The 12,481-nt window shown below is 48.6% G+C and overlaps 3 protein-coding genes across 3 annotated transcripts; 2 read left to right on the forward strand and 1 right to left on the reverse strand.

Moving 5' to 3' along the window:
• Positions 1-4,419: 4,419 nt before the first annotated feature.
• PENARI_c027G11013 (uncharacterized protein) lies at positions 4,420-8,726 on the reverse strand (the record flags this gene model as incomplete). Its single annotated transcript, XM_022636134.1, has 7 exons — positions 4,420-4,558; positions 4,615-5,821; positions 5,874-6,059; positions 6,120-7,549; positions 7,606-7,704; positions 7,761-8,616; positions 8,681-8,726. The coding sequence occupies 7 exons, from the start codon at positions 8,724-8,726 to the stop codon at positions 4,420-4,422; spliced, it is 3,963 nt and encodes a 1,320-aa protein (XP_022484101.1).
• Positions 8,727-9,042: 316 nt separating this feature from the next.
• Positions 9,043-10,575, forward strand: PENARI_c027G06090 (uncharacterized protein; the record flags this gene model as incomplete). The annotated part of the gene is made up of 1 exon (XM_022636080.1): positions 9,043-10,575. The coding sequence occupies one exon, from the start codon at positions 9,043-9,045 to the stop codon at positions 10,573-10,575; it is 1,533 nt and encodes a 510-aa protein (XP_022484082.1).
• Positions 10,576-11,169: 594 nt separating this feature from the next.
• PENARI_c027G10398 (NAD(P)/FAD-dependent oxidoreductase) lies at positions 11,170-12,462 on the forward strand (the record flags this gene model as incomplete). The annotated part of the gene is made up of 1 exon (XM_022636126.1): positions 11,170-12,462. One exon carries the CDS (start codon positions 11,170-11,172, stop codon positions 12,460-12,462), a length of 1,293 nt encoding a protein of 430 aa, XP_022484059.1.
• Positions 12,463-12,481: the final 19 nt, after the last annotated feature.

The raw sequence follows: 12,481 nt of genomic DNA on the forward strand, positions 1-12,481 counted from the left end.
CAGCGTCGGGACCCGCGACACGGTTCCAAGGGGTGGCGATAGCGTTTTAGAAAGGGGGAGAAGAAGCAGGCTTGAGGAAAAGAAGAGACAACGCGGCTGGGCAATGCCAGACCTCGAGAACAGTGAACAGTGATAGAGTCGTGAAGGTGTTGAAGGAGAAGAAGAAAAGGGAGGGCGGCCGAAGTAATTAACGGGAATGACCGTGTATGGTAATTACGGTAATATATAATTATAACCTTTGATATTGTATACTACTTCACTACACTTCACTTATCACTACAGAGTGTACATTACTACTACTACTCTATACTGATCTCTATCTCCTGCTTGCGGTGCTTTCAACCCTTGATCCAACCTCACTATCTACGCTTCCCTGTGCGTCTTTTGTACCTGTTGACTCCGATGTCGATCATGACGGAAAAAGGAATGCTGGCAACTCGGACGGATGATCCCAAACCGACGATCAGTTGGGATATTTTAATCTTTTCTTCCACAATGTGCTTGTCAAACACGCACACAGCAGGTCTGTTCCAACACAGGTCCTCCCAGATAAGAGCTATCCAGGGTCAAGATGACCGTTCGCGGATTCCGGATGCGGTATCCCCTCGGTGTCGATCCGATGTTTCCATCGGAGTATCTCCCGGGATAATTACAGTAAACAAGGTGTACTCCGTAGAATCGGACAGGAAAACAGGCCGAGAAATCCTTTGAGCCCTAAGTAGTTCGCGATCTAGATACACCATGTTTCTGCCGTCGGTATATTACACCTAAGTTATACTACGGAGTACACACTAAGATCCTAATTCAGCTCCATACCCTGGACCCTCTCTCGTTTTCCCTACCAGGAGGAAAATATAAGCGAGTACAGAGTACACATTTCCGAACATTCGACAGCTCATCATGATGAGAGCAGAACATTACTATAAATCACGTCACCATAGTGTAGATATAGGAGTAAAGAATAAGGTCGGCGCTTGGACCAAGTAGGAAAAGTACCGAACTACACTAACTTATATATGTAAATTAACTACGGAATACGGAGGGTAGAACTTGTAAAGAAATGTATTGCTAAGGACAACTATACTTGATTGTGAAGGCTGGAAATGACTTGAGGACGATCGACCAGACGCTCAGCCGCGTCAACCAGTCACAATAGCCCGGAGGGGCAAATGAGACCAACGGGACCCCACGGACACGCGTCCCCCTTCGCCGTTATATGCTGGGGTTCGTGTTGGTCATAACATCCATAACGTTTATATTTGCGAGTGTAATCCAAATATTCCCAATGAGGCGTGGAAAGCATATATAACCTTGCACCTATATGCGTATTCAATGATCAGGAAAAGCAAAACCCTGATTGCTTGTCGGGTAATGTATTTCAGTGGCGACAACATCTTAGCCCATGGACTTCCTCACAGCCAAGTGGGTCGCGATCGACAAGTGAACCATTTGAAGTGACTGTCCGTACAAATACATTGGCCCTTGGTTCAGGGCCTGTGTGAGGCTGCGATTATTTTTGCGATTTCGTTACGCGCGTCATCGTTCTATATATATTAATGACGAAGCCTGTGAAGCTGACCGGATGTTGTTTCAAGTCTACGTACATGTAAGCAACACCTGGTGCACTGTGGGGAATCATCTGGACTGTCCAGACCGTAGCCAAGGCATCTTCATTAAGCGAGACATAATTTAATCTTGGTCTGGCAGGGCTTGGCCACGTTTTGGACTGTACGGAATAAAAGGAGCATATCAGATACATCGGGGGTCACCGGTACATTTCCAAAACCTGTACAGTATGGGCCAAGAAGATTAGTCTACGAATTATCACCCTGCGATTGCACTAAGGGGGCCAATGCAAAGGCTGCCAGTTTTAAGCTTGAATGGTCGGGGCCTCTTGGCGTGCAAAAGGGGTCGGGTAACCCTGGGTAATTCGTGTATCTTACTTACGGACCCTGAAATTTCTAGAAAACGGCGTAGGTGTGGGACCAATGCCCCCTGATCGTCGCTCCGTGATTCTGAGATTGCCACTGATCGGAATAATCTAGACAAACCTACCGAGAAAGATACGAGTGTAAGGTGTGAATGTGAAATTTTAGATGCTACATTGGATATCAAAATCCATGTATCTCAAACATCACCGATTGTCCCTGGAGAAGTCGTGATTTTAACCTATATTAGTGACGCAATCAGTCGCCATCCTGTATGGCCAGCACGCCAATCTTACACTAAGGGGTCTTCTAACCGTCTTGAGGATTTCGTTCTAAGTTCTGATTGCATTGGGGCACTTGTGTTAGATGCCGGTTTCTGCAACCAGACACGTAGGAGCCTGTGGTCTACTTGTACTCCGTACAGCGAATACAGTTTCAGTTCTTGTTTCAACAGTTGTGTTTAAATGTTGTTTAGACGTCACCTCCATACAATATTGATAGAGATGACTAGAGACGTGGAATAAGGGAAGCCCTATTCCCAACCAATTTCCCTTACCGTACTATCAGGTGGAGCGAGCTCACGCTAACCTATACTTGTCAAGATGTAGATAACGTTGAGATCCGTCGAATCACGTGAGGTGCCGTATACTTTCCGTGATGAAGTCAAAGAGTTTGTGTTGATCATCAGATTCGAGGTATTATTTCTAGGAAGCTTTGGTGGCTTCTGTCGTACTAACACGATAATGTTGTTATTCCAATCAACCGCTTGCTGCCGGTGATTATTAGCCACCCTTGTCTCGCTTCCAGAGTTCGCTGGGATGATTCTGCAGGTCGTGCAATTCTAATTGGCTGTCAAACTCTTCAGATCTATCAGTGGCCGCGATTTGATCTCCTGATATGCGGGGAAACACTTCCACAGCACACGAACCGGTTGTATCCGCCATGGCTCTCAGATCACAAAGTTGTGCAAGTGCATTCTAGCCATTTCTTGGGTTATATGCAAATGTGCTCTATAGGTCACCCACACCGCTCTTCCTTTCCCTTTTTTGGGGGGGTGGATTGACTGGTAGCCCAGTGAGATGATCCTCTGCAACTGGTTCACAGCCCTTGCAGCACTCCACATGAGATCGCGGGACGAGTAACTTTGACTGCTCATACACCAGTCATGTAGTATACTTACTAGCCGGAAGAGATGGGAGATATGCCTCCGACCTGCCACCGCAGAGAAGGCTATGCCCTGAGCATTCCCGCCTGGTTATATACCAACCCAAGACCGCGGCCGTTGATCCCTCGAAATATATCTCGTTTCACATTTCAAAATGGACAAACCGTTGAACACAAACCGTCCCGTCCGTGTGGTTATCATCGGAGCCGGAGCTAGCGGCCTGCTCATGGCCTACAAGCTGCAACGAAACTTTGACGACCTTGACTTTAAAAATTTATGAAAAGAACCCCGATGTGGGTGGGACCTGGTACGAAAACAAATACCCTGGATGTGCCTGTGATAATCCTTCCCACACCTATGTTTGGTCGTTTGATCCCCATTCTACATGGTCTAGCACCTACGCGTCTTCCAAGGAGATATTCGATTATTTCAAAGGGTTCCATTTTCGGTTCAATCTCAGCGAGAAAACGAAAGTAGGACATCAAATAATTGGGGCAAAGTGGGACGAATCGACTGCCAAATGGAATATTGATATCAAAGATAGTGCGACGAACACTGTCATCCATGATTTGTGCGACGTTCTGGTCAACGCGGGTGGTATCCTCAATGCTTGGAGATGGCCAACGATACCTGGACTTCATGACTTCAAAGGGAAGCTTGTACATAGTGCGGCATGGAATGAGAGTCTGGATTTGGCAAATAAACATGTTGGGTTGATTGGAAATGGGTAATTTTCTATTGAGATGAGACATCGCGTGATGAACCCAAACTAACAAGAACTTGATGTCAGATCATCTGGTATTCAAATTCTTCCGGCCATCCTGCCACAGATTTCCAAATGCACGATTTTCATTCGAGAGCCTTCTTGGATAGCAATGACTGGCTTTGCTGGTTTGCAACCGCGAAACTTTACCGGGGAAGAAAAGGCGAAATTCGCAAATGACCCTGATGCACTCAAAGCATTCTGGCACTGGCTGGAACATAATGCCAACAAGATATTTCGGCAATCGGTTCAACTATTTTGGCAATGGCATGACCAAGATTGAGATGACCCGGGATGCGGATTTGGCCACTTATAGTCGCAAATCTGATGATGCTGAGGTTATTGGGTCTAAGTTTACTTATGTCAAGGCCGGCCTGGAGTGCTCAGAAGGATGGGATACAACTGCGTTGGCTGGCACAAAGGCAAATCTTTAGGTCTACTTTAGCTGAGAGCGGGCTATACTCGGAAGGTCCTATATTGATTGTGGTGTATAATTCAGTATGTCAAATTGCTGCGTGTTTCTACTCTCGAATGTTACTGCACCCAAACTGCTCACGGAGCGTTCACATTGCTGATTCAGCCGTGGCAGTGAATGTGTGTACACTTCCTCGTGGTTGGAAGCTCGATGGGCTTCTATTCCCATTGCCGGCACAGGCCACTGTTTCTTCATCGGACATGTTTCCCCAGCCACCACCTCCAGGTCTGAACCACAAGCTCGTTAGTAATGTTCTCCAGGATGTGAAAGAAGAAATACTTACGTATGAATAAGAATTCGCTCTCCTGGCTGTACTTCAAGCTCCATCTTACCACCGATATTGATCATTCTCTCCGTTCCGTCAAGCTCCTTCTTCATATATAGGTTCAGACCTGCCTGGCCTGATTCACCTCCCTCCAGTCCATATGGTCGATACACACGTCTTTCACTGAGCATAGAAACCGAAAGAGGCATACGGAACTCCAGCTCGCGGATAATACCATCTCCACCGCAGAAACGTCCCTTTCCACCAGACCCATCGCGGATCTCAAACCTGCGCAGAATAACAGGGTATCGCAATTCGTAGACCTCTGCATCGGTGATTCGTGTGTTTGTCATGTGCACATGTACACCTGAAGTGCCATTCCAGGATGGCCCAGCACCTGATCCACCACAGATAGTTTCGCCAACTCCGAAACCAGGTACTTCAATACCAGTCTTGGGATCGACACCTCCCATACCAAAGGAGATGATATTACAGCAGCCCTGAGATGCAGCGCAAGCATTGAAAGCACCAAGCACAACGTCTGTAATACGCTGCGAGGTGATTGGGTTTCCAGCGCAGACGGCAGCATGACCAGATGGGTTGAGCAGTGTACCTGAGGGAATAATCACATTGACTGGAGCAAGACAGCCCTGGTTGAGCGGAATGTCTACATCAATCAGTGCCCGAAGACTGTAGATGATGGCCGAGTGGGCAATAGCTTTGGGTGCATTGAGGCAGTTGAAAGTCTCTCGACCAGTTCCCGTGAAATCAAAGTCGGCAGACCCAGTCCCGGAATCGATACGGATTTCCAATTTGATTTCCGTGCCGTCATCCATGAAATCAGAAAATTGAAGAGGCTTCCCTGGATTTTTGCGGCCAATAGACTTGAGAAGTTCACGGACAGCGACCTCCGCATTGCGTTTGATTGCATCCATGTAGAAGTGAACCACTTCTAAAGTATTCTCAGCCACTAAAGCCTCCAGCAGCTGTGCGCCCTTGTGATTTGCTGCGATAGCAGCCTTCAAATCCGAGACGTTGTCATTATATGTTCGTGTGCCACTGCAGCCGGGATATGAGGCAGGCCCATCATAGAGGAACTTGCGAACGATTTCCTCTTCGAAGCGACCTTGTGACACAACTTTGAAACCCATCGTCATGGCACCTTCCTCATACAGCATCTTGCTATTTGAGGGCATTGACCCCGGGGCTATACCACCAATTTCAGCTGGTCATTGTTAGCTTGGAACACAACACCAGAACAGAAGGATCGAACTCACCATGATGGCCACGAGAGGCAACATAAAAGACAATATGTTTACCCTCGTGATCCCAGACGGGAGTGATGATGGTAATATCAGGGAGATGAGTGCCGCCGGCAAGAGGATGGTTGGTAAGAATGTGATCACCTGGCTTCAAACTGCCTCCATATTGTTCGTGTTGATAGCGGACAGCATATTCCATGCCTGAATGCATTATTAACTTGGAATCCACTGAAAGAGGGGTTCAAGGAAGGTTCAACTTACTACCGAGATGTACCGGCACGTTGGGCGCATTCGCGACCAACTTTCCGTCAGGAGAGAAAACCGCACAGGAGAAGTCCAGCCGCTCCTTGATGTTTGTTGATACTGAAGTCTTTTGGAACATGCGGCTCATCTGATCTGCCACAGACATGAACCGGTGACCAAAGATGCTCAATCTGATAGGGTCCACGACGGTTGCGTCGGCAGTCTGCTTTTTTGAAGATCGGACATGCAGAATTACATGTCGCGATAGAATTGTGGCTTTAGCATTTGGCTCAACGACGATTGTCTGTGTATTGTCGATGATCATCGCAGGTCCTTCAATAACGTTTCCTGGTTGTAAGTTGTTCAGGAAAAAGACTGGCGTCGTGATTTCACCGACGCCAGCAAAGTACACATAAGATGAATCATCCTGCTTCTCAGAGCCAATAGACTTTGTCGTCACCGATTTGAGTTCTTGCTGAGGTGCCTCTGGCGCAATTGAAGTTGCTTTTCCAACACCACGGACTCGAATATCCTCAACAAGGATGCTCCGGCCGGGGAAAGTGAAAGAAAACTCGCGTTCATGTTCCTTGCTAAACTCGGCAATAAAGTCTCCATGCTCAGGCTTGAGCACCATGAGCAAGTTATCAGTCCCTTGGTATCGGAGATTGAGATAGACTTCATGCTGAATTTGGGTCTCATCAATACCATCGGTAACCAGGGCTGCAGTTACCTTGGTCTTCAATGTAGCAATACGCTCGGTAACACCTTTCATTGCCTGATCATCCAGCACTCCGGATGCTGGCTCTTGGGCCTCGTGAACAACATCTGCCAAGGCCATGCCGTAGGCAGACAGAATCGAAGAGTACCGATGGATAATGACAGTTCCTATAGACAATGAAGAAGCAATAGCACAAGCATGCTGCCCTCCAGCACCACCGAAGCAAGCCAGGTTATGCGCTGAAGTGTCATATCCACGAGCCTCGGTAAGGGCACGGATAGGCTTTGCCATAGATTCATTTGCGACCTGAATGAAACCAAGTGCGATTTCTTCCGGACTCTTATTTTGGTTGGTTTCAGCATTGATCTGAGCTGCAAGCTCCGTGAACTTCCGACGGGTAATATCGACATCCAATGCTTCATTCTCGTTCGGACCGAAGATCTTGGGGAAGTATGCCGGTAGAAGGCGGCCGAGGAACAGATTGGCATCAGTCACCGTCAAAGGACCTCCCTTGCGGTAACATGCTGGTCCTGGATGAGCACTTGCAGACTCAGGACCCACAGCAAACAGTCCATGTCTCCAGAAGAGGATACTTCCACCACCAGCAGCGACAGTATTGATGTCCAGTTGAGGCGCCATCACTGTCACGCCGGAGATATTGTTCTCAAAAGTGTGTTCCAGCTTGCCGTCATATCGGGAAACGTCAGTACTGGTACCACCCATATCAAACCTGGGATGTTAGTTAGCATGAGGAACATCAAGTGGAAAGAAGTCCAGCGCGCTCACCCAATGACCGGGGTTCTATCAGTCTCATCATAAGAAGTTCCTGCATATCCCACAACGCCTCCGGCGGGCCCTGACAAGATCGCACGGAGTCCGGTGAATCTAACGTATTTAGTAGGTTTATCTCCTCGCTCTCATACTGATAGACAATAACATACTTCTCAAAATTAGCAAGACCTCCATCTGATTGCATGAACTCGCATCGAGTATCGGCAGAGGCAAGCCCATCTTTGAACCCTGAGCGGAATCCCTGGATATAGCGTTGAATGACTGGTGTTAGATACGCATCTGCAGTAGCCGAAGCGCCCCTCGAGGTAAGCTTTATCATCGGCAGCAGCTGACTGGAAAGAGAAATCTGGGTAAACCCAATTTCCTTCGCGAGCTTTGCAATTGCAAGTTCATGATCTTGGAAAGTATAAGAATGAACGAGGCAAACCGCAATCGAGCGATATCCCTTTTCATATAACTGCTGAAGAGCTTGCTTCGTGCCAACTTCATCAAGCGGCTCCAGAACTCGGACAACCTCCCCACTGACACCCTTCTTCAAGGAAGTATCTGACTGCAAGGACTTTTGAAGGTTTTCCTTGTCAGGTGTGGGATTTTGTTGATAATCTTCAATTGTGACACGCTCGTTAACCTCGACAACATCTTCGTAGAGCACATCAGGACGTTGGATATTGAGCGCGAAAAGCTTTGGTCGAGCCTGGGTTCCAATTTGCAAAGCATCCTTGAAGCCCTTCGTGATCAAAAGTGCGTGACGCACTCCCTTGCGTTCCAGCAAGGCATTCGTGGCGACCGTTGTGCCCATACGAATACTGACATTGGAAAAGTCGGCAGTTGTGAGCTTTTGATCGCGAGGAAATACTTTGCCAGTTGCCTGCTCAAGAATACGCCTGATCCCCTCAATTGGGGCATCTGCGTAGTTGGCCGGGTCTTGTGACAGGAGTTTGACAACAATCTCCTCGTCGCGACCATCGACAATGCCTAGGCAGTCGGTGAAGGTACCACCGCGATCTATAATATCATTAGCTGAACTTATCGCTAAGAGTATAAGAGCATGGAGGTGTGTATAACATACCGATAGCGATCTTAATACTCGGGGCATCCGACTTGTGAGGAGACATTGTGTATGCAATTGATGATTATTACCAGGTCAAACCCAGCTTTTTATTGTATGCCAATGGCACCAAGCAGCAGGTCGGAGCGAAGGACAAAGCGCCAATAAACGCCACAATAGGGCAAGTTGCGAGAGGGGATGCGGAGAAGCACAGCTTATCTCTCGCTTTCACCTTCCAGGCGCGCAAACCCTAATAGATAACCATATCCTTCATGCAACTTCATTCAAGTATAAAGTCACAGCAATGAATCATTTCAAACTTTTGACATCGTGTGTGTGACTTCTATCTAACATAGCCCACATATGCTTCTATATACTTCGAAATGAACGACAAAGAAGCCACCGAGCTTCAGCTCGCGCTGGAACATGAGAAATCCCAAGCAGGGGAAATCATTGAGGCACAGCATCGAGACAATGACAAAGATGTTGCAGCGCAATTCCTCGCACGTCTGGACCCAGCTATCGCAGCAGAGCCTGTAACTGAAACCGAGGCACGCCGTCTGCTATGGAAGATCGACCTCATCATGATTCCGCTCATCATGGTGACGGTAGTCCTGGCTGCCATCGACAAAGTCATCATCTCAAATGCTGCGATTTATGGAATGAAAACAGACACCCACTTGACTGGTGACCAGTACTCATGGGTAGGCTCAATCTTCTACTTCGGTTATCTAGCCTTTGAATACCCAGCAGCGCTGCTCATCCAGCGACTCCCTGTGGCAAAACTATACGCCGGAATGGTGATAGGATGGGCTATCCTACTGCTGTGCACAGCGGCAACACAAAACTTTGCAGGCTTAGCGACGGTGCGCTTTTTGATGGGAATGACAGAAGCCGCTGTCTTCCCCATTTCCAGCATCCTGACCGTTATGTGGTGGAAGACGAGCGAGCAGCCTATTCGTGTGGCATTCTGGTTTAACCAGCTATCATCCGTCTTTTCAGGCGTGGTCAGCTATGGAATTGGCCAGACGGATACGGCTTTGGCACCCTGGAGATTGCTGTTCATTGTGCTGGGCATATTCTCTCTCGTCTGGGCTGTTGTGCTATACATCTTCCTACCCGATTCACCGGTGCAATGCTGGTACTTCTCGGACCGTGAGAAGTTTGTCTGTCTCGAGCGTGTCAAGGACAACAACACCGGCATGGAAGACAAGACTATCAAATGGTACCAAGTGCGTGAATGTCTGCTTGATCCTAAGACCTGGCTTTTGGCGCTATTCTCGCTGGCTCAGAACATCCCCAATGGCGGCCTTGTTACATTCTCCGCTATCATCGTGTCAGGTCTGGGATATTCGCGATTAATCACTACCCTCCTCGGTATCCCCACCGGCGTGCTCGCCACTGTGTGGCAGATCTTATTGGGATTCATAGCAGCGCGTGTACCCAACTCCCGTTGCAGCATCATCGCCATCGCCAACTTGGTACCACTGGTGTGCAGTGTGATAATGTGGAAGCTACCGCGTGAGAACCAGCAGGGCCTTCTGGCAGCGTACTACGTCTTCTACACCTACTGGGCACCGTACGTGCTGTCCACCTCACTCCCCATGGCCAATACCAGCGGCCACAGCAAGAAATTGACAATGAACGCCATATTCTTCTTGGCATACTGTGTCGGCAACATTATTGGACCTCAAGTTTTCCGTTCCCAGGATGCGCCCTCGTATTCGCACGGATACGAAGGTCTTCTCGGTTGTCTCGCCGTAGCTATTGCATCCATTCTTGCTTATGGGCTTCTGTGCCGATGGGAGAATAGCCGCCGCGATAAAGAGGGACAATCAGATGTGGTGCCTTCGGAAGAGACTGCATTCTCTGACTTGACAGATAAAGAGAAGCGGGCTTTCCGGTATACTTATTAGCGTGGAGAAGGGAGTTGGTGATAAGGGTATGAATAGTGTTAGACAGATGGAAAACATTTTCTGATCTTGATTGAGAAAAATAAGATATCACGCGTGCAAACGTGATCTATGTGATAAAGAACGTTTTCCAACATCCAAAGGCAGCTCTTTAGGGCGAGTTTGAAGGTGGTAGATGTTATTAGTACCGAAGTATGGACCCTACATTCTATCTCTGCATAGCCCACCACATTCTAAGAGTGAATTATTTGAGTTATCTTAGCACAATCTTCCTCCAGTAAAAATCTCTATACCAACTATGAATGATGCAGTGAATGTACTGATTTGGGGTATTTGGGGTCGCCCCCTGATCGGAGCAGCTCCGAGTCTTATCTGGGATGGCAAGGAAGGTCGGAGCGAATCACGCCCAAATGTCGCAATCTCCTCTCTTCCTCTAACAACTCGGATGAGCTGCAGCTGAAATGCATCTGTTTGTGCACAAGGAAGCTAGGAACGAGCGAAATAACCCCCCAGCAAAATTATAACAGAGCTCCCAATACCGCAATAAATATGGCGGCGCCACCTTTACATTTTAGACCGAGCTGACAACCTTTCAACATGGAAAAAGATACGCAGATTCTCATCATTGGCGCGGGTTGCTTCGGCACCTCAACGGCTTACCACCTTTCACGACGCGGCTACACTTCGGTACGTGTGCTCGATCGATACCCGCCGCCATCCTGCGAAGCAGCTGCCACCGATATCAGCAAGATCATTCGCAGTGACTACAACGTGCCGCTTTATGCGAGACTAGGCATTGAATCCATAGCTGCTTGGAAGTCATGGTCAATGTTCCGCGGGCTCTATCATGTCCCCGGATGGATTCTCAGCGCGGCGAACCTGTCCAGGCCTTTTGTGGAGGGGTCTATTGAGACATGCAAAAAGCTTGGAGTGCAAGGTCTTGAGAAGCTTACGCCGGAGGAGATCCGTTCCCGATTCTCGGTTGTAACAGGCAAGCTGGATGGCTGGAATATCAACGTGTGGAACCCAACTGCTGGATGGGCAGATGCAGGGAAAGCATTGGAGCGGATGGCAAATGCTGCCCAGGAAGTCGGAGTCGAGTATATCTCGGGGGATACCAAGGGATATGTGCGACAGTTGATCCTGGATGAGATCGGGGAGTGCAAAGGAGTCATCACAGCAGACGGCACGAGACACGAGGCGGATAGGGTGATTCTAGCGACAGGGGCATGGACGCCTTCACTGCTAGACGTGAAAGGTCAGCTGGTAGCCAAGGGCCACAGTGTCGCCCATATCCAACTCACCCCTGCTGAAACCGAACACTATACCGCATTGCCGATCATGGACAACCTCGAGCTGGGGTACTTCTTCCCTCCGACAAATGACGGAATATTCAAGATGGCACACAGTCAATTTATCACCAACACGCAAGTCACACAGTCTGGGATCACCTCCTCCATCCCCCATACGTTTGTCCAGTCCCCGGCAGACGGACTTCCTCTCGAGATCGAAGCCCAAATGCGCCGGAACCTGCGACGTGTGCTGCCCGAGCTAGCGGACCGACCTTTCTGCTATACACGCCTTTGCTGGGATGCTGATACAGCCGATCGCCATTTCCTCGTCACGCCACACCCAACACATAAGCGACTCTTCCTGGCCACCGGTGGGTCGGCGCATGGGTTCAAGTTCCTTCCAGTTATTGGAAAGTATGTTGCGAATCTACTTGAAGGGACACTTGATCCAGAGATTGTATCTCAGTGGCAGTGGCGGGCTGGACAGAAGGTTACGGCGAAGAACCTTGCACATCTAGATCCCGAGATGGAGCTGAGCGATCTTACGGGGTGGAAAGGTAGACAGGTGCGGGAAACAAGTAATACTTCTAGACTGTGAGATATTTGTCACGACCATA

Source organism: Penicillium arizonense, assembly GCF_001773325.1.
Source record: "Penicillium arizonense strain CBS 141311 chromosome Unknown PENARI_contig027, whole genome shotgun sequence".
Taxonomy (NCBI): Eukaryota; Fungi; Ascomycota; class Eurotiomycetes; order Eurotiales; family Aspergillaceae; genus Penicillium; species Penicillium arizonense.